Source organism: Penicillium waksmanii (assembly GCF_028829765.1).
Source record: "Penicillium waksmanii strain IBT 27052 chromosome Unknown utg000007l:1.0-4314555.0:1.0-4317578.0, whole genome shotgun sequence".
In the NCBI taxonomy this organism is placed as follows: Eukaryota; Fungi; Ascomycota; class Eurotiomycetes; order Eurotiales; family Aspergillaceae; genus Penicillium; species Penicillium waksmanii.
The window spans coordinates 879842-905987 of record NW_026643253.1 but is presented as its reverse complement, the minus strand read 5'-3'; the positions used below and the strand labels follow the sequence as shown (position 1 = coordinate 905987).

The window sequence follows — 26146 nt, the reverse complement described above, 5'->3', positions numbered from 1 at the left end:
CATCAATTGAATGGCCATTTAGGCTTATCGAGATGTGTAAAGCCCCAAGAGGTCATGTCAGCGCCCGGATATAAGTGGTTAGACTTGACATATTGAAAATCCAGCCAGAGATCCTTGAGCGAGAATTCCATAGACATGAACTCGTAGAACCGGAAGAAAATGAAGTTTATGTGGATTTTGAGTCGGCCATCGTAACCATCTTCATCAACCTCCGACAGGGGCCAGTCGGGATCAATTGCCCATAAATATCCCCAGAAAATCTCCGAGCGCATGCCAGCTGTACCACAAGATAGTCGTGCCTCATCTGTTACCAAAAACAGGACGTTTTTGAGAACACCGGGCTTTAGGTCATCTCTCTCGCGGCGATTCCGAAAGTCCCTGAGCCTTATATTAATAATGCTCACGATTTCATGGTAGATAATATAGACACTTACTGCTGCAAAAGGGTGAGTTCACTCTCTTCTGTCTCAAATGGAAGAAATTGAGCGAATTTGTGATCGTGTATCTCCTCATATCCTGGGAAAAAATGAGGCATCTCAAGAACGGCGTTAAAAATTTCCATAAACTCATCCCATCCAGCCATTGCCTTCTGATGATAGAAAACACAACCCCAGCTCTTATCGCCTTCTCGATCGATGATCTTTTTGACCCACCCTTGCGGCATGTTTTGTGGTGGCTTTTTCTGTCGCTCTGCTTCTCTCGCCTGGAATTCCTCACTTTGTTTTCGGGAAAATATCTCATCCACAGCTTGAACCGCCTGGAGCTCATCTGCTGTCAAAACAGCCTCCTGGGCTCTTTTTCTTTTGGTGAATAGATCAGGATCCTTCCGCGACCATTGGGACCGATTCCATTCGTCACCCATTTCAATCATTTTCTTAATACGGAACTGATCACGAACGAGACGACACTCCGGGTATGTCAGGGATTCAGCATTCGTGACGGCTTTTTGCAGCAAATCTTCAAGCGAGATTCCCAGGAATTTATTGGCGTTGGCTTGCATCTCCTCTAGGGGTGGCCATTCCATCATCCGGTGTTTTTCCTCTAGCGAGATTTCCGATGGGGATTGGATTGCTTTGTCCCAGAGGGGCTCTAATTGAGCGAACTCTTCCAGTGTTTTTGACATAATCGAGGTAAATTGGCTTGTGCTGAGATTCGGTTAAAGAATTCCGTCTCTCAATCTCTTGAAAGGCGTGGCTGCGGGGATGCAAGGGTCTTTATAGTCATCCATATTTCAAGAATATTTGCAAACTACAATACTAGTTCAATACCCGTTTTGTACGCTATTTTACTGTCTGGGCGGGGCTCAGGATACGCTAACATAAGTTATATGTATGCTATCCGTGGACGCGACACACCGTAATTTACAGAAGTTCTATGCAAATTATTACTCCAGGGCTGTGCCACCGCCCATGGAAAGTGCCATGCCTCGTATATTCGAGAATGATTTGAAGAACCTCCTTGAGAGGAAGAGAAAAGAGGAGTAAGTAGCCCAAATTGTTTTTGGAAGCGCCATGCCGATGATATTTCTCTTTGTCTAGTTTCATGGTTAATTCCGAGGTCTCGGGCTATCATTCAATGTGGCAAAGCGTCTTCAGCAATTGAACCGAACGAAGACATGGCTAGAAGGAAATGGCGACGAGTATAATTTCTTGCCAACAGTCAAAGCTATCGCGAGTGCCTATAGGAAGAAGGAGCTTGACTGGAATCTCGGGCTTGTAACCTATTGGAGCGAGGGCAAACAAATCTCCCAGCCCAGAGTCCATGATATGGAAGTTGTCGCGATTGTTACCAAAGACCCGAGATGCAAAAGGGGTTTTTGGGTAGAACGAGTACGTTGATTATCCGAAGAGAGAAAGAAATTACTTTAAAACTAATTATTCTTTTAGAGCCGCTTGGCTGGCCCCTTGCCACCTGGCCCGAGTAACTTAAATGCCCTAGCTGGGAACCACTACAGATTGTATCCGAAACAGGTAGATACCTTGGGCACTGGTCCTAGGGTTGATACCTCGACCTGTCTATGTTACGAGCCCACCGCAGAAGCGGGTCCCTTTCAGGTCAAGGTATGATCGCCCCGTGGCTAGGGTTATTTCAAGATTGGATATTCATTTTGAGTTCTGTTCAGATGAATCTGAAACTCAAGATGTCGGAAGATTCTCAACCTTGGAGTTTTGAGTTCTCGGACGACAGCGGTGCCGATTTCATGACGCTATATCAGGACGACGTTTTCACTCTTTATAATGCGAATCAGCCCCCGCCGCACAGTTCATTCATAGTGCAGCAGGAGGATTATGGAACGTCGCTCCCATTCTAGGAGTAGTTGAATCGCGCCTGGGGGATGGTACCAGTGTCTTTAACTATGTTATCACCCTCTATTTTAACCTCGAGTCTGCCATCCCCGAGGAAGATGCGGCAGGTGAATGCTAGAGAAGACTATTTTCCCATCGAAGTTCTGGTGCGGGATGGAAATATTCAGGCTGTTCTTGCGCCTAGACTGAACGGACCTGCTCTGAGAGTCTCATTCAACACCGTTACATCCTGTACTGATATAATCCGACTTTATGTGATTTCTAACCTAACTCATGGTACAACATATGTAAAGAGGCCGCATTTCAGAACTCGTCTGCCAACTCAGTTACCTGCTGGGCCGAAAGATCTTCTGCCAGATCACACTCCAGTTACCCCTATGGTTGATCGAAATGCATATGTGGGAGGTGGCCCGGTCAGGGTGGTACTCAGGGAGATCTCCCACAATATGTCCCGGGAAATTATGGAGAAGGGGGCGCCGAGGGAGGTGCTGCATCACAGAGTATGCCATTTCCCTACCAATATTCAAGTTAGCTTCTCTAACAATTATTCAAGTTCCTAATCAGGTTGAAGCTCTGCTACATCCCTGTTGCAATCCCGCAGGGGTAAAATTGCAGGCTTCTTCGCCTCGTTCCGAATACTTGAATGGCTTATACCTACGTACCGGATTTCCCATCCAAAGTCTTGGCTCTCCCCTTCCGTTTTAGTGCTCAGTGAGAGCCGCTTTTGCTCATTGAGTAGATCTGAGCACGTCTCTGAGCGCGCTGAGCGGATCAGTGATCATCACGTGACTGCTCTGATTTGCTCTCTGAGCCATTGCTTACATGAGAGCCAGCGGTCTGACCAAAGCACCTCAATAAAACGCAGCGCGCTACCCCTCACAAATCATGGGCGTGCTATAAGCGGGAGTTGACTGTAGCATTCGAACAAAGGTGCTTCATTAACCGCTATCTTATAAAAAGATTTCTAGATAAAATTATATATATATATATATATCGGTTGTTACGATTGCTTGGGAATTTCACTCTTTAAACAAAACGAATAGGAAATGTCGTTCGGCGATTAGAATTCGTTTTCGAGGAAAGTGAATGCATGGCCAACTTGCAAAACATGCTGCGAGACTCCATGGTCTGGAATGTGGAAATCCTGATTTGCAGCCACGAAATCAAAGCTTCTCTGGGGCGAAATTCGGTTTTTGGAACAGACTGATTCTTGTTTGATGTGGGATTCAGAGCGGGTTTAGATAATGGCTCCGTCGTTTTGCATTTTTGAATTCGAAAATTTCGTCCCTGGCTTATGGGCTACAAGCATTCATGATGGACGTCTTTAGAGCTTCCACCAAACAACCGCTGTCAATTAACCCTAACACCCCGAAACGCTTGCAAGATTTATTGCTGCTACTGGCAAAAGTGTTGCGCCGAGGCGTCGAGGCCGTGGACATCTTGAAACTCCATAGATCACCTGGTATCCAAGTTAGACCAGCACCTTGTGAGGCAGAAGGAACGTGGAGATGCGCGAAGTCTAAGGGGAAGTGGCCTCGACATATAATAGCGCTATTGTGGAGGATTCGTTGTCATTGCAAGTACCCTCGACTTTATTGACAAACCCTATCAGGCTGGCCTACTGCAACGGTGTGCAAGAGGTGGACGAACCCTGAGGATTATTCAGTAGCAGAGAAGCAGCATTCGGTTGTCCGTTCGAGACTATGCCGGTGCAGATGGTTGGACAAACCCATTCCGTACGCCCACTGCCTCCCTCCCGATGTTTGACCTTGACCTGCGGCGGCATCGGCGTGCAGGCGGGGTTTCAGCTGGGACTGAGGCTGAGATCGGCGGTCGCTTCCATTGGTGAAGTAAGATTTCCAGTGTGAAAAAATTGGCCAATCAGGCGATATAGAACATCTCGCTAGTTCTGGAAGCTGGAGAACCCCTGGCGAAGTGGCTTTGCTAGAGTAGTGGTTGTGGTGGCAGAGCCAAGTCGCCGTGATTCGAGTCGCGCTGATTCGAGACGTCAGCACTCCGCCAGCCCAGCGCCAATGCCAATGCGTCCTGGGTCGTGGCTCAATCGTTGAGATTGGCGTGGATGCTGAGTCGAATCGATCGGATGCCCAGTGATGTTAAAATTTCATCCCGGTCTGGAGGCCTGCTGGCGAGTACTGTTCCAATGTCCCGGCCATGCGGCCACCCTGCAGTACTCATGCTCGGAATGCTTTATCTATTTGTTGACTGCTCCCCGTCGATACAATACCTATCTGTTATAAGAAAATTCGAAAACAAATTAAACCCAGAAAAACACACAAGTCTTCTTTACTACTGTAGACCCTCACTCAGATCGCACTGAAATGAGTTTGGTCAGGCCAACCCCCACTACCTTTTCTTGATCTATTTCTGGCTGGGTACAGCCACTCCAGCTAGGATTCATGCCAGGAATACAACGCTGTAACCCAAATGAAGATTAGCGTTTCACGGTATAATTATACATAAGATTTTTGTGACAGCCTGGAGACACTACTGAGAACAAAAACTCTTAGCTTTCTGGGGTGAAGATGGTGCAGATAGAAGCCAAATGATCCACTAATAGCCCTCTACGCTGTCGAGAGCATTGCAATACCGCTCCCTATCAAAAAGAAATAGTGTTATAACATAATTTCGAGGGATAGTAAGGGTTTCTATCTGTTTCTGCGAGAATTTGCAAAATTTCATTCAAGTTCACGTTTCGGAAGTTGAGATCTGTGTTTTTCCGATCAGTAAATTTAGCGGAATCATTTTGAAAGTCACTGTGTCGGAATCATGGGGAGTTGCTGATATTTTTGCTGCCAACTGGGACAGCTCAAATCCAGTAGGATGTTTGGCTTCCGGAATGATGGTGGTAGAAGGGGGCTGAGTGTAAGGGGCAGCGGCCGAGCAAAGCTAAAAGCACGGGAACCATGACCAATGAAATCACAGGCTCGCCTGACTGTACCCATTCCAGCATACCGCCTCCTCCTTAATAGGCTACAAGAACGCCAGGAACTTAATCTCAGATGATCACATCGATAGGTCGATTACTTGATCGTGTTGTAATTCAGATGTAAAAATTGTATTGTTGTTCAGAGGGAAACATAAGGCTATATATACAACGTGAAGACCAAGTTGATTTCCAATCTTCGTATAGATATCTCGGGATTAATTCCGATGGTTCGGCTTGGTTCCTGATCTGCACCAGCCTCCTATCATAACACTATGTCGTTTCTGTGTCTCAGACCCAGCGATATGCTCCTTTCAACATAGCAGACCCGAGAGCGCTCCAAGGGTGTCCTATCCCACGACCCTAGTGTCCACTGATTGTAGGATCGGTCTCGCAGTCGTGTGTCGGGTAATTTTCAAAGTGTTCCCTTGTCGCCTGCGGCTAGGGTTAGCCCCTGACCCCTGAGCTCTCGCTCCAGCCGTAGCCCTAGCCAGCGGACAATGCTGGCCGGTGGTGACTCTTCTTAGCTCTGCAAATACCATCCAGGCTAGGTATTCACAGGTTCCCAGCCGGCACCACGGGGAGGTGAGAGTCGTCGCCGGCCACGCACTCTACAGTGTAACGATCGAAGCTCTCTCGGTGCCTGAGCACGTGACGCAGGCAGCCGCTCATGTGTAGATAGTTGCGATGGGAGCTTCTCTCCTTCTTCCCTTCTTTCTCTCTCTCAGCTTAATACCTTCGTTCAATGCTACTGCTATCTTTCAAAGCATCTGAGTCCTTACATACAGTCGTTCTCGAAATCGGCTTGACCAATATACACAATATAACTATTTTCTGGACCCACAGCCAATAAATGAAAGCCTCATTGCAATCATAGTAAATACGAGAAACCATCACGCCGCCGAGGCAGTATCTTCTGTCCGAGAGTTATACCATAGCCAGCTCAGATTCCTCCGCCGAACACCCCGCATGTACTTGACTTGATCCGAAGAAATGTCTCGAATGCCATATGTCGGCATTGTTTCAATAAGTTGTCGGATTCCGCAATATATCATAGTGGTGATTGCACCCCCCCAGGATGAACAGACCAACAACTAAACTGCCTTTGTCATCGCTGTCACTCTTCATGGTAGCTGTGTAGGCCGTCGGCTTAACTGGTGCCTTTTTGGTTTCCATATCAGAGCTAGTTACTAATAGTAGTCCAGCTTAGGTTTAGACTCACAGGATCGACGATTGTATGAGGTTGTGGCTAGTCCCTAGTCCCACTAGAACTCAAGTTCAAGTTGCTTAGAGAGCGAATTTTTGACCCTTGGGAGTCTAGAAAGTGGCTCGGTCAAAAGGAGCATACAAGTAATAACTATATTTGTGCGCATTTCAGATCTTTTATTACCTTCTCGGATGGTGTTTATCCCTCGGTTCCCTAGCGTGATCTGACATCGTAGATACATGTCGCACTACGCCGGCCAATCATGTTATAGAGCGAGTATCCACTCCTTCCCACGTAACCTGAGACCCGCCCCTCAGTTCGCCATTCGATCCTCTGCATTGACGTTTCACTCGAGCACACTCTATCGTCACGCCATCTCTACTGTGTATGGTACTGTGTATGGATTTATGACACTTTTACTCGGCTCTGTCCAAAATCACTTCCACGTACCTCGGATATTTCTTACATTGGCTGGTCTTTTACCTTCAGGGCATGGAACCTACCTTTCGTCAGTCAATTCATCGATCTGTAAAACTGAAATCCCGAACAGGCTGTATAGCCTGTAGGTGCGTAGTGATTTCCTCCACAGGGACCATCTAATGGACTATAGGACCCGCAAAGTGAAATGTGACGAGGAAAAGCCCTATTGCCTACGCTGTCGAACCTCTATCCGATCCTGCTCATATGACAATGCCTTCGAGGCGCCGGGCCCGGCATCTATTCTGCGTACGTACTCTCCGCTTGACCTATCTCTTCGAGAAAATCGAGAAGAAGTAGCACTTAAGTACTATTTTGAACGAGTCGGTCCTGCGATCGGAGGCTGCTTTGATGTCTCCTTTTGGCAAGGAATAGTCCTAGAGACTTGCCGCTCTGAACGAGCAGTATGTGACGCCATTATTGCTATCAGCGGGCTATACGAAGATGGGGACCGCCTTGCTCGTACATCAACGGTATCTACTGCAACGGAACTAGGGCCCAAACAACGCGAAGCACTCAGGTGGTATTGCCGATCAATTTCCCAAATGCGTCGGCAGATAAAAAAAAAATGCCACTGATATGTATATCGCGCTTGTGACCTGCATCCTATATATCTGTATCGAGACTCTCCAGGGTCATTTTGAGAAAGCCCTACATTTATATGACCAGGGTGCTAGTCTCATCGCAGCTCTGCCTGACAGAAGAGATGCGTCTTGGAATTCGTCAGTCCTGCGAGATGTTATTGTCCCATTATTCCTCCGGCTGGGTACATTCGCGTTGGTAGCTACGCGGTATCCGATTAAAAATTCGTCGGCAATTATTGCATTCACGGAAACTGCGCTTTGTACCCCCGACGATTATCGAACAACGATCATCTCGCTAATAGCGGAAACGATGCTTCTCCAAAGAGAAGCAAACAGACAAACCCGTGCTGGAGAGGTCGTGAGCAGGTCGCCCCTATTCCAGTCGCGTCAATGGGATCTTCAGTCCAAGCTCCAGCGGTGGAGGGTCGACTTTGCCATATGGGGTGAAAAGGACTCTTCGTTCGCAAGAACAGCTTTTGCAGCAACTCTATTGAGTTGGCACGCAGCCATATCAGTCATGATTTCAAGTTGCCTTAAACAACATGAGACCGAATATGATATGCATTTTGGTCAATTCCGGTCTATTGTTAGCTGGTCAAAGCATATTCTAGATCTCTCAGCGACGCCAGGTCGATCACAATCACCGTTCACATTCGAAATGGGCGTCGGCATGCCTCTATTTTTCACCACTGTTAAGTGCCGTCATCCGACCCTACGCCGAGACGCACTGGATCTCCTTCGACAAGCGCCTTCGGTACAAGGTTTCTTTAACTGCCCATTATGGGCTGCTCTGGCCGAGAAGGTCCTTGAAATTGAAGAGGGACGGCTTTCCGAAGTAAGGAAACGGGTACCGCTGAAAGGAAGGCATCTCAGTTTGCCTCCGCGCGAGGACGAACTGGTCATGGTTGCGCCTGAAGAGTGGTACCCGTCCACTGCCGACAGGCAGGAAGAACTTATTCCAGAGAATTACAGAGTCCATGATTATGGAACTTTTCGTCTAGCCAGTTCACGCCTTCGAGATGGTCTGAGCTCAGACGAAGCGAAAACGTTTCTTCGGTTTACGCGAAACAGACGAAGTGCGAAGGGGGAGTGGTATTTAGAGGAGCTTTTCTGCATGATGTCTTGAATAGCGGTTACCGAGGCTTATAAGGTCTGCACGCTGGATACGTTGGCAGCAAGAGTTATTCTTGCCATTGTTACCCAATGGCTTTTTACAAACCCACATCTATCCATTTTGGCTTTAGCGAGAACCTCACTCTAGGTTCTTCAACTATAGCCACATCCATGACCGACTCGAAGATTACTCTTCAACACATAGATAACGAGTGAAAATTGACGTAAAAGAGGCTTTGCATCATCACTAGCTACAATAGAATTCTTCTGAGCACGGCTAGCCTGGTTGGTTACTGACGAACGCCGGCAACAAATGAAGATTTCAACTGAGAAGCTATGGAAACGAAAGACCGAGTCACCACCAGGAAAGTGCGACAGCTCATGGACACCGTGAAGATCACTCTAAAGCGTTCCAGGAGCAAAATGTAGAATAACAGGCGTTAGGAACTGGCAGCTTGGATTGAATCTTCGGATACGACATCGAGGACAAAATTTTGATATCTATAGCTCCGAGGGGTTCCATTTTAGAAATGTTTCGAGCGGTCGCGAATACACGGTCGCCTCGTCGGTGGAAATCTTTGGCAAGTGCTGCTTCCATGTCGCCGTCGGAGCAGCCAGTAATGAGAATGGTGCGAACCATCACGTCTAATGATAGGGCAACGTGAGAGGGGGTGTCAACAGTAGTGTCTGATGTATTGCAAATACAGCTGCATGGAAAGATCTGAGGGCCCTGGACCTTCATATCCAGATTATCAATCTGCGGATGGAAATTCGCTCGCACGGAATACCACTAAGCATCCATTGTGGGTCCGCTGTATATGTATGACACGGAATTCCGGGGATGACCAACGAACCAGCGACGGAAGTCACGGCCAACATCTAAAGCCGGGAGTTCCGTTTCTCAACATCGGACAGAATACCTGGTAAAGCATCAAGAGGTCTAAGGGTGGCCACAATCGCTAAGTACAGTTGGCTGATATGATTATGGTTCTTCTAAAAACCCTCCAGACTGCCAATGTCGATAGTTCCCCTTTAGTGGACATCTACCAAAGAAGGCCATACCAAATCATCCGGTGATCGAATATACTCCATGTCGATATAGAGTTTTTTAAGTTTAGCGAAGAGCGCTATTGGTCATTGCTGATAAGACGGATTTCTTCAAGAGCTGGGAGAACTGACGGAGTATTTTGAATACCCATACCCGTAAGTGTGGCTATAAACTCTCCTTGACGACGTTGACAAATAACGCCAAGCGTTGGTCGATTTATCAACGGCCGCAGCGCTTCATGGCTCAAAATCAATGAAATCAGATAGGAAATTGTATCACTTAGTCCTACTTGCCCGGATAATATAACTTTGATGAAATGGGACAGATCAACTCACGCAAGGATTTCGTTGAAGGATTTCGAATTTTCTTGATGACCGACAACTTGACGAAATAAGAACTCAGTAGCTACCCAGCACCATTTTCAACAGACAAGGTAACATTTCTTCAGACTCTTGAAGTTAGCTATTAGAAATATTTAAGAGAGGAATTCCTGCATTTGTCAGTAACGTTTTATATCCTGTGACATTGCTCGTTCCAACCTCAGGAAAATTTTCCATTGAGCCTAATTTCAAAAAAGGTAAAACAACTGCTGGCAGTTTTCGGGTCTCTATAATAACAGGAGAGGGGGTCTATCCGCTAACGAAAGAAAGAGTATTATCCGCCGTCGACAACCCCTCTCTTTGCGAGGGGCTTAGCAATGCTCGGTTAAATATTAATCTGAGAGATCCCTGTAATTCCGATAAAAAGTAAGCACTGTAATGGGGAATTCCGCTCTCAACACCGGTATCCCATAGTCAGGTGATTGGGGCCTTAGTAACAAGGCAGCCATATCGTTTCGGAAGAATAAGTAGCGTTCGTTCGATAGTATCAATAACAACATGGGTGTTCCCCCTTATGAATTATTCTTTCTGCGGGGTCTACTGAGGCTGAGGTTGCGGTATCGGTGTATCGCATGTCCATGAAGACTCGAATGTCTTACTAGTCGCATCTCTATAGCGTCACGCTCTGTCTACTACTCTCCTGCACTCTGCGAGTGTGGTGGTTTTGTCTTCTTGTGATCGACCCGTCTGCTTGACAGACTGCCAGCGAGCATTCCCATCTTACAGCACGTAATATTGAGCGGAATCACTCCACATAGGACACCTCACCGCAGGCCCAAAGGCGAAGGGATATTAGCAACAGCCCACTGGCTTAATATAAGAAGGGAGGAGGCCGAGAAGCTTAAGGTACAGGCGATAGAGACTTACAAGAAGAAGTTCGGCAGAGATTATCCTGACTTGCTATTAATTATAGCCAATCTATCTGATCGATTATAACATAATTCAGAGAACAAAAGACCTTTAAAGTTGTATTTCATCTCATTGTGTCTATACTGTGTTTAAGGCCTTTTTGCTTTTTCATTGGTCGGTTTGGTCTGGCCTGATCTCTGATTTACAAATTAATCTAGCACTATTTCCCCCTAAATAGAATAGTTGTTTACTGAGTATAATAAGTAAAGACAGTCCATAAATTTCATTCTATAGCTATTCTATACTGTATGAAATCAATTTCCATCTCATAGTCTAATAGAGATGAAGACTGCTGTACCCGAGGACGCAAATCTTCTAGTTCTCTCTCTGCCCTTTGCTCCTGGACTCTTTAATCGCTATTTTTAGATCCTCTGCCAGCTTACCCACTAATCGAAAGTCTTGAGGGGTGTTGTATGATCCATTTTAATAAAATATAAAGTAAGTCCTCGACTGATCGAGCCACTGTATCCTATAACTGTTTCAGGAGATTATAACAAACGCAGTAGAATTTATTCTCGATCTGCTGCAGGCCAATCTCTTAAACTAGTTCTTAAAGGTCTTGCATATCGGAGCCTAATAAGGTTTGGTGGTTAGAGTTATTGAAGTGCCGTAGATACCCCTTAGAGGTATCTTCAAGATATAATTAAATTTCTACGATATCTAGTAGCAGTGTTCTACATTATTTATTCTATTTAGAATATAGCAACCTGGCTAGAGGCACTTATTATTATACTAGGCTACCCTCTGAAATGATATAGCTATATTATATAGAAACAGAGGTCTTCTATCTTAAATAAGCCTAGAAAGTAGCTATATAAGCACCTGCTCTTTAAAAATAAATTTATATATCTTAATATAAATTTTATTTTTTGCTTGTCTATTAATTATAACTACTTTCAAATATTAATATCTAGGAATCCTTGGTAGATAAGAAATATATTATTTTTCTGCAAAACCAAATTTATTAATTCTATTTAAATTTAATAAGTTAATCTTTAATATAGAAAGAAATTTCAGAATATCAGCCGCTATAATTATAGATAATTTCCCCTGGTGAAACTTGAGTAATTGGAAGATAATGATCCTTTATAATATATTTATATTTTTTATATAACGAATACCTGTTACTCTAAAGGCCTATAATATAAAAAAGTATCGTAAATTACTCTATACGGACAAAATCTGTGCTATAGGTATTATTGAGCGTATTGTTTAATTACTTGGGGTAGTACTCTCTACTTTAGTACTACTATATACGGCTACAATATTTACTGGACCAAATATACCTCTGTTATTATCCTAGTTAAGCTTTATTAAGGTTATTTAATATCCCTGTCTGAAGAATTTAAGGTTGACTCAGTAGAAGATAAACCTAAGAGAAAATTCAACAGGTATATAATATCTAAGCATCTTGACATAGGTTTGTTACCTGTTAATTTTAAACTAAACTTACCTGAACCACTTCTTTAAAGTTTCTAGGTACCTTTATTATCTGCGAATTATGGAAATATGAGGAGGATTTAATCTAGCTCTCTGAAACTGTAATAGGCTCTAGGTCACAAGCTGCTAATACCTAGTATAGTTAATTAAATTCCTAAAGCCCGGCCATAAGGCCTAAATTGATTCTTCTTCAACCATAGATATTACTTATCTTGTTGGACTTCTACATTATTGCAAAGTAAGAGGTGCTGACCGGCCCTCGATGAATTGCTCAAAAGTAAAAGTTTCATTTGAGCCCTATATTTTATAAATTATGGGTATTGGCTATTTATTGTATAATGATAGTAAAGAAAAAGATTCTGACGATAGGTCTAAGAGGTTATTGTTCTATTTGGCCTTCTTGATTTGGGCTTATATAGCCGGGCTGCTTGCTATAGTCTTAGCTATTGTCTTTGGTATATAGTCCCTATTAAGTAATAATTATGGTGTCTATACAGTAGTCTACTCTACGGTAAGCAATGGATAGATAAATTGTTGGACATTGGCATTGATAGGTGAGTAGTTATTATTATTGTGCCTAATAAGTGCTACAGCAATCTTAACGTTGGCGTATTATATCGCTCTTAATGGTACACAGAAAAAACTTTAAGCTGCTAGTTTTGAGGCCAAATTCGGCAGAATTTTTGCATTTATATTGTTACTAGTACTTCTTTCTAATGCGTCTTTGGTAGTCTGGTTAATCGTTCTAATATGTTGTTATATCTAAAGGATGTACCCTATTACTATAAAATCATCTTGCACAATTAGACTATTTATAGTAGAACTAACAAACATAATTTAGTATTATATACCTCATTAAATTAGAAACTATGAAGATACTTTATAGGTGATCCTTACAGTTTTGAATCCTACATAAAATTAATATGAATATCCACCGAATACCTGAAAATAAAACCTCAGAAAATATTATAGGATTCAAGTTGCTATGTATATTGATATGTTTTAGTCTGAGACTTATAGAGTGGTTGGTTTGAGTCAGTATAGTCGGTGGGAGTGGAACTTAAAGAAACGCGATTACTCTGCTTTTTGAATTCATTTGGTCCTTTAACTTATGGACTTCCTTCCAGAAACGAACCTAATCTTTGCCTATACGCTCCAGACTAATTTTGAAATTCTGTAGAAATATTTGAAATCAGATTTATCTCTATATTCTCTTTGTTTACTTGGTGCCCTATTTATTAATGTACTAGCCCTTATCAGGCAGTAGTTCTGCCTATCGCTATGCGCTTAAGTATCTGCTTAAAGATTATATAAATTATATCTAGACAGAGATATAAAATAACACCTTAATAAAGCTCAAGTATAATACCTAGGTACTATGAAGTTTATTTTGGATTATTGGTTTATGCTTCATGTTTACGTTTACTTGACGATATTTTTGTTTTTTGCTTGGTTGCATGGCCTGGCAATTGCGTCGCTCTTTAGGATACAAGTGAATTTATATTGAAATCCGGAGAGATTTTGTCCTAGTTGAACCATTCTGACTGGGTATTTTTAATTTCGATCCGATCCAAAGCTTATTTTGACGACACGCCAAAACCGAGAGAGGAGTAGTCCCGTGACTAGAGATGGGCGCTTCGAACACCAGGACTATGATCAAGCGTCTTACGTGTAGAGCAGACGTGAACTTGTGGTATAGGATGTAGTAAGGGTAAAATACATGTTGCATTCTGATTTAGTGGGCTATTTACCAGGGGATTGCCACTACTGAACACGATATGCGAAGCCCGCGTCGGTAGGTCAAGTTCTCGGGTTGGTCACAGAATAGCAGGCTCCATATGTCTTGTCGTTATTTGGGGTCATATTCTAGTGCATATTGGCGACTTAGAGATGTTTTCTACGGATTTAGGGCCGCTGTCCCAGTAGAAGCGTGATGTTAACATGGGATGGGTGCGGCGGGCATCCGCGGCGTCCTGCTGGTGACGCTCGTGGAGGAGATGCTTGGTCATTCTAGGCACATGGAGAACGTGTAGATCATGAAGAGAACAAAGAGCCCGTGGAGCGTTGATATCGCAAGGGTGGCGCGGCGTGACTCGTTGCGGCTGGCGGCCGGATGGCTCTCGATGCTTGTCCAGCGCTTTTTTGACGCCCCCACGGGATCTTGGGGTTTGACATTGATGGAGAAAATTAGTCATAAGATTGCTCATGTATTCAGTGTACGATATTGTCCTTTTTGGTCCGCTGAGCTGGTGCATGACGCGCTGTGGCAGCGGGTATGGCTCTCGACGCACGCTCGTTCCACGCCACCACGGGCTCTTGGGGTCTGATATTGGTAGAGAAGATGATTTCTACGATTTCCTATTCTCCCCGCATACGGGGTTATCCTCTCTGGCTTGCTTGGATGGGGCACGGCTCGCCGTGGCTGACGGTTGTATGGCTCTCGACGCACGCTCGTTCCACGCCACCACGGGCTCTTGTGGGTTGAAATTGATAGAGAAGATGGGTTCTACGATTGCTTATTCACTTCGAGTATGATATTATTATCTCTGGTCTGCTGAGCTGGGGCATCGATCTGATGCTGCGGTGTCAACACACGGACCTCGCCCGTCCACGTCTGTGCTGGCAGACTTTTGATATTGATATTCGGGGTGTATAGGAATGTATACACGTAAATGACATTGCATCTATCAAAATCTAGTCAAATCCAGCTCATTTGTAACACCTGGTATACCCCGTATACACGCTCGCTGTCCCCATACTGTCCGCCGGCATCCATCGTCCCATACATAAACTCCATGGGGACGCTTTGTTGTTGTGGTTTCGTACGGCGTGCCTTCCTTGCCAACCTCATCCGAGTGCAATTTGAGTCACGATGATGGCATCTTTCCCGCGGTCCTTCCATCTTTTGGCAATTTTTTGGTGTGTTTTGGCACTCTTCGACAGCAGGAACGTCCTCGCTCTAGGAAAACATACAAAACCCCCGCCGCGCTGCCACCTTTTCCTTTTCTTTTCTCTTCTTCCTCACACCTTTTGGCTGGTTTGCTGCTTGTATTTGCTTCTGCTCTGGCGTTTGCTACCCCCATAGGTGTTTGGCTCTTTTTTCTTTCCTGCTGCTGGTGATTCGAGATGTTTTCTTCGGAAACTCTCGTTTCTCCCCTGGCGGCTCGTTTGCTGCTAACTGGCTCTGCTGATCTGCCCAAGGTTGGTACCCAGTTAGTAGTTCAGGCAAGTTGCCCCCCCTCCCTCCCTCCCTTCTTCTTCACCCCCTCCCTTGTGCGAAGTGTCCTTTTTGTACCCTTCTGCGTTTGCGAGCGTTCCTGTTCTTTCCCCCGAGTGGCCTGTCCTTCATGCTTCCCATTTTGTTCCCCCACCTCGTGGCATCCTGAAGGTTCCGGGAGCTTCCTCCGGGTCATCTCACGCTCGGCGTGTGGCCTTTGGAGAAGTGACCGTTGACAACTACCCCAAGTGGATTGGCCAAGCGTCCTCTTGGGAGGGGTCACCATGGTGTCGGGCTTCCTGGGGTCCTGTTGGTGAGTCTGAGGAGGATTCGGACAGTGAAGATGACCCTCTCGATCTCTTGACGAATTTTATTCCATTCGGCGATGATGCGGAGAGCGAGCCGCCTGTGGTCGCTCCCCGGCAAGAGGAGGAGGACATCACATGGAATGGGGTGCTGCTGGGTCTGTCCGGAGCTTACCCGCAAGAGGAGGATCCTGAGATCGATGATGATTGGAGTCCGTTGGTTTGGGCATGCTCGTTGGTTGCCTCTGCCGTGCGTGTTTCTGCTCGCGTTCTTGTTGGTGCTGGTGTTGTTGCTGTTGGTCTTCTCCGTCGTTTGTGGTGATCATACGGAGTTATTCCTGTCCACTCCTTTAGCGCTCTGTTTTTTTTTTTTTTTTGCCCAAGCTATGTCTGTCCTTACCTTTTCTTCCTGGCTTGCTGGCTTGCCTTTTTTCTTTCTTGTCGTGCGTTCCATTGGTACAGGACCTTCGCACGAGTTCTCCGTCGGAGGCCTTTGTGCCTCCGGCCTCTTTTCTGCTGATGTGTGCCTCATATAGGCGGCCTGTTAGGCATTTAGATTCGCGGTCCGTTGGTTTGTTGCTGGAGCGGGTCTGGGCAACCCGTGTCCAGGTGGCTTTGGGTGAGTTCTTCCATCGTCGCGATCAAAATTGGTGCTCTGACTGACTCTCGCAGGGGGTGAACGAAGAGCATCGTCGTTCCGCGCGCCTGGCAACCGCCCGGGACGACGATGCTTCAAGGGACGTCCCCGACTTCCGATCCCTCGCCCCGTTCCATGCTGACCATGCTGGGCTCAGGTCCGTCTTTCTTCTAGGTACGATTCCCCGACGCCGCCGACCGAATCGAGCGTGCATCTCTCAGGTAAGTTGCCCCCGGTCCTTTCAGGTATGTTGCCCGGATCTTTGAGGTAAGTTCCCCAGTCCCTCGCTTCGTTCTTTGCTGGCCCTGCCTGACAACTTGACAGAGATGCATTGCCGCCCACATCGCCAGTGCGTTTGTAAACGCATCGTGGCTCGCGCGGAGAAAGCCCTAGGTAAGTATCTCCGGTTGGTCCAATGTGGACGATGACTGACTGCCGCAGGTGGGAGATGCCTGAATCTGACACCGAGGTCACTTGTGGTAGCTTTGGGGTGAAGGGTGCCCCGGTAAGTAACCTCCTTTCCTTCATGATGACTTGAGCTGACTGCTTGCACAAAACAAACAGGGAGGTTTGGTCGGCCGCGTCGGCGCAGAGCGGTTGGGGCGATGCTTCACTGTTGTTGCGTGTTGAGGTTGAGGCTTGGACAATGTGCATAGTAGACTCTAGTTCTAGCCTTCAGGTAGACCAGTGAATTGAATCTATTTTCTACTACCCAAAAGTTGTCCTTGTCTCTTACCATCATCGTACATCGAAACACTGTTCCACAACTCGAAATGTTGCCCGGTAGAACTATAGCCGGTCCCAGCCAGTCCCAGCCTCTCATCGCATCCTTCTCCCACATCCATGACCCACTCACCAGCCTCGATGAACCCTGTATCTTCGAACATTCTTCTCAGCAAAGCAATGCCAGCATCGATTCAGCAAAAGCGGATAAAAATGCCTTGAAAAAGGCCGGTCGCAAGCAGTTTCACGGGGCCATGAATTCACTCGCTCGCTCGGAGAAAGGCTCGATTGCACGCCCCCACGAACGACCATAGCCTCCCCCCTCGATGTGTCAACCCGGACGAGTATATCGACTTGTCACCGGAGTTCTGGAACAGTACGATCGCGATGAGGAGCGTGGAGTCGACCGGTACTACTGCTGCTCTACCCGGCTGGTCTTGGAGGTCGACCATGAGATGATGAACACGAGATTCGCCCAGTGGGGTGGATCCGACTCTTCGCAGGGCTAAAGGACCGGCGACAAAAGACTCGGGGAACGTTTGCTCGCACATGGGTCTTCGCGATGGATGGTATGATGCTCGTCCGATCTATGGCAGACTGGTACGTAGGGGAGGTTCGGGTTCAGGGGATGCACTCGTATAGCGCAGACGGTTTCACCGAACAAGCGGTCGAAGACGGGTCGAAAATTGAATCGCTCTCGGACTGCGTCTTTCCGCATTTCTGGATGGATCTGTAGATTCGTGCTTGATCATGGATGTAGGGCCTGGCGGACAGCGAAATGGACACGTTCCTGCTCAGCTTGGCGATGCTGTATGCCTCGGCGTATGCTGGCGTTGGAAAGGACATTCACTGAAGGATGTAGCCGATTGGGAACGCGGATACTCCAGGATAACATCTTCCAGGTCCATAACGCAACCGATCAAGGGGTTCTCTTACGAGCGTCGAGGAAGACGAAGACAATCGCCCTACCGATATATTTTACCGGGATCATGAAGTCCTTGTCAAATTTGACATGAAGGGAGAGGGTAGCTGGTCCGGCTTCAAGTCCATGATTGAAATCCTGGGCTTGTCTTCATTGGTCATTGAGCAGTCCCGCTGTGCGTGAATTTGGTGGTATGTGGCCATTTCCTGGGGGTTTCTAGTCAGTGTTTGGCCTGGACAGTAGTAAATTGGGCTCACTTTGCAAATAGAGGTTGGATTTCTCCAGTTTCTGTGGTTGAGGCGTTGTTGATGTGGGTCTTGCGGGGATTTACTGCATCTCGTATTGGGCGCGTCGGCCGGAAGGCGGTGTAAGGCGAAATAAAATGAGTGGCAGTATGGGATATCCTCGCAGGATGGCGGCGACCCTTGCAGTGGAATGCAATGTGCTACATGTCAGACTCGTGGTTCGGGGTTCGGACACGTGTACGAAGTGAATATGTCCATCGGGTTGCCCAAGGGAGTTTTTCTTCATTTTTTTCCTTTTTTTAATATCGTGGATTGGATATTTTCTCCTATCTGATGATGTATGCTTCCTTGTTTTGCGGGTACATTGCCGGTACCGGGATGAAGTAGGATACTCACCAGTCTCATTTCTGTCATGGGAACTTCAAAAAATCCTTGGAGAATCATGCGTTAACGGCTTTTGTGGAATATTTCATGTCTCGGATTACACTATACAATGTTCTAACCTCCTTTGCCTTCTTCCATCCCGTGAACTGGCATCATGTAGTTGCCATGGTTTATCCCGGTACCGGAAAGGCATAGTCATCCACCGGGGACTATTGCAATATTTGACTATCAACTTTTAACAAAAGACAACATCTTTTCCTATTCCCCTTACTCGACTACTTCTGCACCTCTACAAACACTGAGGCTCTAGGGGGGCTCGCTGCCATCGTCAATATGACCAGCGAGAACACCCCATCCCACCCTGCAGCTGCGGCTGAAGACTGCAAAGAAGCACAACTTGCCCCGGATCCAAATCCCACCACCGAACAACGCGACTTCTCAGTCTTTACAGTCGGTCAAAAGAGGGCTATCGTGGCTACCGGATCTCTCGCTGCATTCTTCTCGCCGTTGTCATCGAGTATCTACTTCCCTGCGCTACAGACGATCTCGAACGAGCTGGGCGTTTCCATCTCAAAAATCAACTTGACAATAACAACATATCTGGTGAGTACCACCCCTGTACCTTTCTACTTCCAGATCTGACAGACTCTACTATTCCAGATTCTACAAGGCTTCGCGCCCATGCTGATCGCCGGCTTCTCAGATACCGCCGGTCGACGCCCTTCGTACATCATTTGCTTCACAATCTACATCGCCGCCAACCTCGGACTCGCTCTACAAAATAGCTATGCGGCACTCCTAGTGCTCCGATGTATCCAGTCAGCCGGGAGCAGTGGAACGGTGGCCCTGGCAAACGGCCTCGTGGGGGATACCATTACATCCGCAGAGAGAGGCTCATACATCGCATTCGCATCTCTCGGCTCAATGCTAGGCCCGTCGCTGTCCCCCGTTATAGGCGGACTAATAAGTCAATATTTAAACTGACATTGGATATTCTGGTTCCTCCTAATCTTCTCCGGAGTCTTCACAATCTTCCTCATCCTCTTCCTACCAGAGACATGTCGGAAAGTCGTCGGCGACGGATCGATCCCACCACCACTACCCAGCATGTCCGTGACCGATTACATCCGACACCGTAACAGAAGACGACGCGGCTCAGTCTCAACCCAAGAAATCGCCGACGCGAGAAAAAATTACGCCTTCCGCTTCCCTTCACCAATGCCTACCCTCCGCGTCGCCACGGATCTGGAAACCGGCGCGATCCTCCTGACAACGGGCCTCATGTACGCCGGCTTCTACGCCGTAATGACAGGCGCAACAACAACCTTCCACGAAGTCTACCACTACAACAACATCCAAACAGCGCTGATGTACATCCCCATTGGCGCAGGAGGGATAGTCTCAGCCTTCACGACCGGCCGATTAGTAGACTGGAATTACCGTCGTCACGCGAAGCGCGCCGGCCTCCCCGTCCAAAGAAACAAACACCAAGACATCAGCGACTTCAATATCGAAAAGGTTCGCCTCGAACTCGCTATTCCGGTATACTATGCCAGTAATATCCTCATGATCGCGTTCGGGTGGGTAATCGGGAAAAAGGTTCACGTTGCGGCGCCGGTTATTCTGCTCTTTCTCTCGGGTTGGGCTTTGAATGCGACTTCTCAGATTTTAAATGCGCTTATGGTGGACCTTTGGCCTGGGAGTTCGGCTGCAGCTACGGCGGCGAATAATCTTATGCGCTGTGAGCTTGGTGCGGCTGCTTCTGCGGCTATTAATCCTATGCAAGAGGCTATGGGGTGGGGGTGGGCTTTTACGACGTTGGCGCTTATTTCTATTGCGGCTTCGCCGACGCTTTGGGTTATGACGAGGTATGGGATTGTTTGGAGGAAGAGGAGGATTCGGAGGGAGATCGAGAGGGAGGAGGAGAAGGAGAGGAGGAAGTTGGAAAATAATGGTGTGGATGGGAGTGTTAGGGGTTGAGCAAGTGGCTCGTTGTTGTGTGCTTCCAGGGCTGTTTATAAAAATAGCCAGGTACAGGAAAGATTCAAATCAAGTTGAACTATCCTCCAGGCCATTTCTGGCTTAATGAGATCTCTTGTGGTCGTGGGAAGATTCGTTTGTCGTAGCGGGTCGGCACGAGTAAATGAATTGTGAAAGACACGGAGGAATATATTGCCAACCGATCTTGAGAAGATGAAAAAAGATCGCAAGTAGAAAGAAAATCACAAAAGCAAACACTGGAATAATAACCCCCACAACGCCGATAAGTAGAATTGTCGGTTCAATCAGCTTGAAAGTGTGCTCCAAGAGCATCATTACCCTCTCATTGTATGTTTGGATGTCCATGATATGATTGCAATATAGTGAATCCGAGTGCGGAATCTTCGTGGGTAGATATGTTTCTATCGAGTCTCTGAGAGTAGAGTCTTGTTCGTGGTTATGTTGAAAATTGGGGGAATTGCTAGGTAAAGGTAGTAGACTAAGAGATAAAAATCATAGATTTACCAATATGTACTAGTAAAGTGGTTCTATTTAGTACTGATAGATATTGCATCATCATTCCAACGTTCTTCATTTGGTACCGCTGCTGAAAGGATCCGCGGCTAGATAGTAAGTCTAACTTAGTCTACAATAGTTGCAGCATATCGAATTTGAAGGATTCCTAAAACGATACATAGGGTTCATAAAAGTCACGGGATAGCAAATATTAAAGCTGAGAATGGTCCAACTGTTTAAGCAAGCGGCCCTCGGTTGTATGTGTGCTATGAAGCTAGCTAAGGCACTGGGCAGGTTCAAATCCAGTGTGCTGGCCATCCGTCAATAATCAGCTAGTTTCTCCTGCCAATGAACTGGGAGGATTGAATAGTTGTATCTGGCATGAGCGAATCCAGAAACACCTTTATAAAAATGATACCCAGAACCGGGATGAGGTAAACTATTAAAACGATACCAAGAGCGAAGAAACCACGCACTGCCAGACAAATCACACTAAAGATAAACTGCCACTGTGTTTTAGTTGCTTTAAGACCATCATCGCCTTCTCATTTTATATTTGGGGTCCGTCCTTGCAAATATTTCAGTATAGCAAGTCAGAGGGAAAATGTTCCTGAGGATGTGTCTCTCAAGTCTGACTTGAAAATAGAGTGTGGCTTGTAGTTGTGCTTCGATAATTGGAGAGCTACTAGGGTTAATTCAATCCAATTTCATCCAACATTCTATTTCCTAATTGAGCCACAGTTGTGGAGTGCTGCTAAAAGGACCGCCCATTTTGTAGAGTGTCTCATCCCCTTATACTATCATCATGATACACATATAGCGAGTTTCGAGGGATGAGTTAGATAGTAGATTATGGTATTCATTATCAAAGCATTTAGAGTAGCGGGAACTGCTGCTGGTAAGAAAACTTCCGATACTATATACTATCAAGGCCCCCGGGCTGTAGCTTCATGTGGGGTATGAGGCATATCCGAGGCGGATAGCGGTGATACAGATGGCGGCCAGGTATCGCCAGTAGTTTGCGGAGGTAGCTGAGATAAAGGTGAAACAGTAGACTCCAACTCAACGGGCCTGTCCTGCGGGTCACCACCTGACAGTTCGAAGGTATCAGATGGAGGGTCAGTATGCAGCTCAGCCCTTTGAGGAGAAATCTGGCCATTGGGCTCATAGGTTCCCGTGGGTGGCACATATGGCGTTTGAGAAGGTAACGCCACGCTTTCCGTCTGAACATTGTTCGGACGATTATCTGTAGTAGCTTCAACCGGAGACACAACAGCAGGCTCAGAAGAGAAACACGGCGAGTTCAGAGTCCGCATAAGTGACGCAGTTTCTGGGGGCGGCGTGATGTCCCCACGGAGCAACTCCTTTGCGGTGACTTTCCGTCCATAAATCTTCTTATTTGCATCGGCCCGTTCCAGCAGGACTCCGCCTTCAAGCGAGACACCGCCGTACAGGCCGCGAGTCTTAGAGTATGAGAGCATGCTCGCCACGCCTTTCCTACTAGCTGTACCAGTTGCCTCGGCAGTACGTCCCATAGGGCCGGCAGCCATCGATATATTTAATCCCAAAGTTAACGAACCAAATGTAGCCAGCGCATTCACGGCCTCATCGCTTGTAAGAACAAAAACAAAATCTGTCAGCTCTAAGCCAAAGAGGCCCCCAACCCCAGCCCCTCCGGTCATCAGAGCACATGGGGCAGACCAGCGGCCATCAGGTAGGCGAGCGACGATCAAGCCAGACCCCAAGCGAGCGGAGCCGAGAAAACCTGCTCGTAAAGAAGTCAGGATGACAAGGCCCTACAAACATGAATCATGGAAAGTCAGCCTAGTAGAAGAAACTTCTGAATATGTAAATGAGATGACCTTTGCTTTGGCAAGAATCTTGTGCGGAATTCCGATGTCAAGCTTGATATAGCGAGGATTGATGAACGAGTCAAGAATCATACTAGCCTTCTCGCATTCGCCTGATGAGGTTGTCAGTATTATTGGGACTTTTTGTGATTAACCCTAACCCCCCCCTAAAAAATAGAAAAAGAACTTACTAGCCAGTGAGGCTGGGAATGGGTTATGTATCGACTTCCCGCGACCGGGCCTTTTTTCCTTTGACATGATTATAGCAGATGTTAACAAGCAGTCGTAATCGGAACACCTTTGTTATTCGTAAGGTCAAAATTCGTGTTGTGAGCAGGCCATAAATGGCCCCCACGGCCGGATCAACTATTTTTACCCCTGAGTCTTGAGTTGTACTACTCGTATTAGAGCCTTGTTCCTTTCCTTGTTCATACTAGTGTCTTGGCAGACGCTTGGCACACGATAGCAAACAAACAAACAAATAGCCATGGAATATCAACCAGTTGGTGTTTGCATCTTGGTACACCCCATTGAAGAAGCCTTCATTGCTAGACGGATAATGAATATATGTTGCATCGCGTCCGAAAGGTGTTCTGTTATGGGATACGAGAGCGCAGGAAAATTGTTTACTACAATCGGTTATTTAATTTCTTTGTCATTTCGTATCCCATGTATGTGGCGCTTTGTTCACAATTGGGAGCGAGCTCGAATCTTTGCACCTAAGAAATATAATGGAACCACGAGCAAATAACTTGCCCATAAAACTCCTGCCATAACACCAAACTACTTCAGAGGACCATCACGGAGATACCAATCCATTGACCGGAATGAGACACCGAATACTAGAAGGGTTTTGATGACATTTACCAGTAATGCTATGTTCGCAGCTTTGTAAGGATAAGCGTCGACCGTGTAGGTGAGAAGAATATTTGCAGAAGCAGCTAGACCCAGCGAGAGCATACCCCATCCAAACGCTGGTCCAATCCAATGAGTGTGGTGACTCATGGTAAGGCCGATAATGAAGTCACCAGCAGGGCTAAGAACCCCGCCTACAGTGACTAAAAGGAGCCGGCTTTCTGGGATATGGATCCCTAATTGTCGCGTTGCAGAACGAGCTGACAGGCTGTCCGCCAAGATGCCTCCGATTGGGAGACCGACCGACAATCAGTCCAGTCAAAGGAGCAATATTGAAAAAGCCGATAGCTCTTGCAGTCCACAACATAGGTGGCTCTTGGAAGACATTGGAAAAGACAAAGGAGCGGGCAACGGTCCATCCAATCGTTAGGCCGAATACAATAGTCGTCACGAGAACAGCAGGCTGAGAAAGCATCAAGAATGGCTGGTATACATACTGAAATGCATTTTCGTCTCGATTCCAGTCTGAGTTTCGAACTTTAAAGGACCGCGACACCCATACATCCCAAAGAATAACCTCTTGTTGTGTGTTTGGGATGCTTTCGGAATGCTCAGCAATTTCTGCACCCTCTTTGCACGCTAGTACCTCAGACCGGTCGCAATAGTCGACGGATAGTGAGATTGTGGTGGTCTCACATAGCATCAAAATTCAAAGCAGCATAATGGCCCCGGAAAGAATCGCCAGGAGCGTGAAGTACCATTGCCAATCGCCCATCCCCGTTCCGATGAGGCCAGCGAGAACAGGTCCAAGAGCAGATCCGGCCGCCATGAATGCTACATAAATAAGCAAGGCGTTTCTCATTTCACGTCTCATCCTTCTGGGCATTCTCCCATTTTGATTCCACTGCGCTAATCATCAAGTAATTCTTGTATTTCTATAGCTATACGGGCACTCCTGTTACAAAACATATCAACAGGCCCAAACAGAAGGTGAACTAATCTCCCTGCCTGATATGAATCGCCCCAAGGGAAATACGTAACCTCAAAAGCTCCATCTTTCTCCACCTCAAAAGAACAACTGTATTTCGCGAAATCCGCGAGTTGATTTGACTAATCTACTGTCACTATTGACAACCGATCCTGCGACTTGCTGATATTGTTTCTGCTTATCTCGGCAGCAGTGCTTTTCCTGGTTTGGGTAAACTCCGTCGCCGCCCCCAAGGTTGAGCTCACTCAAGAAGGCCTACTACAGCAACTACCGTATTGCTTTCCATTTTGACAATATGTTAGAGGTCTCAGTCCTAATTGTATGACGAGCTAAGCCCATTGTGCACTAGACGTCAAATAGAACTTTATGCGGGAAGAAATCGTATGGAGGATACAACAAGAACCGAATTGACGCAGGTTGATGTTTAGACGCAGAAGGATATAGAACAAGAAATGAGAGAGGCGAGATACCACCTGATGGGAACAGTCTACATGAATAGAGTCCATGTAGTAAATTCAAATTTATTGGGATACAGTATCAAGCGAATGACGAGTTAGATGTACCTGATGTTGATCGGATAGAAAAACAGAACAGATTTTGTATACTTCCAATAAGCGGGTGCGTGACTGTCTCTATTGTTGCGGCGTGAAAATTGATGAGCGCATAGCTTGCGTGAAAGGTGCTTTATGTGAATTTCAATGCTGGGGCCATCTAGATAGAATGAGAGAGCGACGAGAAGAATGAAAGTGAAGAGCGGACTTTCCCTCTATGAAAAAGTGATCCCAAATCGGTCCAAGATAGTAGGGTGGAGCCGAAACTAACACCGGGGAGTAACCGGAATCTGGATCCCGGTCCTGCCCCGGCTGCGAGTACCTCTCACCCAACTTTGAGCAAAAGAAAAAAAAGCCAAGTCAGTCTAGGTGATGTGACAGCGCTGGTACCATGGCTTTGACGCGTGAAAGTGCAGCCTTAATCGCCCTGGATAGCCCGTTCTTGGCAACCACATCGGCTAATGGCACAGCCTGCCATTGAGCAAACTGCCTCCTGCATTTGACCCGTGAATACAACTCGCATTCCCTCGCATGTAGCCAATACCTCGGACAGCTACACTTAGGA

The 26146-nt window shown here is 46.6% G+C and overlaps 9 protein-coding genes across 9 annotated transcripts; 7 read left to right on the top strand and 2 right to left on the bottom strand.

Annotated features, from left to right (window-relative positions):
* Window positions 1–2: 2 nt before the first annotated feature.
* N7481_007194 (uncharacterized protein) lies at window positions 3–1123 on the bottom strand (the record flags this gene model as incomplete). Its single annotated transcript, XM_057266413.1, has 2 exons — window positions 3–378; window positions 435–1123. The coding sequence occupies 2 exons, from the start codon at window positions 1121–1123 to the stop codon at window positions 3–5; spliced, it is 1065 nt and encodes a 354-aa protein (XP_057120614.1).
* Window positions 1124–7513: 6390 nt separating this feature from the next.
* N7481_007193 (uncharacterized protein) lies at window positions 7514–8644 on the top strand (the record flags this gene model as incomplete). Its single annotated transcript, XM_057266412.1, has 1 exon — window positions 7514–8644. One exon carries the CDS (start codon window positions 7514–7516, stop codon window positions 8642–8644), a length of 1131 nt encoding a protein of 376 aa, XP_057120613.1.
* Window positions 8645–15534: 6890 nt separating this feature from the next.
* On the top strand, window positions 15535–16252 carry N7481_007192 (uncharacterized protein; the record flags this gene model as incomplete). The annotated part of the gene is made up of 2 exons (XM_057266411.1): window positions 15535–15620; window positions 15721–16252. The coding sequence occupies 2 exons, from the start codon at window positions 15535–15537 to the stop codon at window positions 16250–16252; spliced, it is 618 nt and encodes a 205-aa protein (XP_057120612.1).
* A 64-nt stretch (window positions 16253–16316) lies between these two features.
* N7481_007191 (uncharacterized protein) lies at window positions 16317–17197 on the top strand (the record flags this gene model as incomplete). Its single annotated transcript, XM_057266410.1, has 4 exons — window positions 16317–16451; window positions 16603–16724; window positions 17009–17072; window positions 17132–17197. The coding sequence occupies 4 exons, from the start codon at window positions 16317–16319 to the stop codon at window positions 17195–17197; spliced, it is 387 nt and encodes a 128-aa protein (XP_057120611.1).
* Window positions 17198–17340: 143 nt separating this feature from the next.
* On the top strand, window positions 17341–17604 carry N7481_007190 (uncharacterized protein; the record flags this gene model as incomplete). The annotated part of the gene is made up of 1 exon (XM_057266409.1): window positions 17341–17604. One exon carries the CDS (start codon window positions 17341–17343, stop codon window positions 17602–17604), a length of 264 nt encoding a protein of 87 aa, XP_057120610.1.
* A 12-nt stretch (window positions 17605–17616) lies between these two features.
* On the top strand, window positions 17617–17799 carry N7481_007189 (uncharacterized protein; the record flags this gene model as incomplete). The annotated part of the gene is made up of 1 exon (XM_057266408.1): window positions 17617–17799. One exon carries the CDS (start codon window positions 17617–17619, stop codon window positions 17797–17799), a length of 183 nt encoding a protein of 60 aa, XP_057120609.1.
* A 53-nt stretch (window positions 17800–17852) lies between these two features.
* N7481_007188 (uncharacterized protein) lies at window positions 17853–18395 on the top strand (the record flags this gene model as incomplete). The annotated part of the gene is made up of 2 exons (XM_057266407.1): window positions 17853–17890; window positions 18215–18395. The coding sequence occupies 2 exons, from the start codon at window positions 17853–17855 to the stop codon at window positions 18393–18395; spliced, it is 219 nt and encodes a 72-aa protein (XP_057120608.1).
* Window positions 18396–19174: 779 nt separating this feature from the next.
* Window positions 19175–20821, top strand: N7481_007187 (MFS transporter; the record flags this gene model as incomplete). Its single annotated transcript, XM_057266406.1, has 3 exons — window positions 19175–19444; window positions 19502–19808; window positions 19863–20821. 3 exons carry the CDS (start codon window positions 19175–19177, stop codon window positions 20819–20821), a joined length of 1536 nt encoding a protein of 511 aa, XP_057120607.1.
* A 1442-nt stretch (window positions 20822–22263) lies between these two features.
* Window positions 22264–24745, bottom strand: N7481_007186 (uncharacterized protein; the record flags this gene model as incomplete). The annotated part of the gene is made up of 4 exons (XM_057266405.1): window positions 22264–23102; window positions 23283–23300; window positions 23379–23390; window positions 24346–24745. 4 exons carry the CDS (start codon window positions 24743–24745, stop codon window positions 22264–22266), a joined length of 1269 nt encoding a protein of 422 aa, XP_057120606.1.
* Window positions 24746–26146: the final 1401 nt, after the last annotated feature.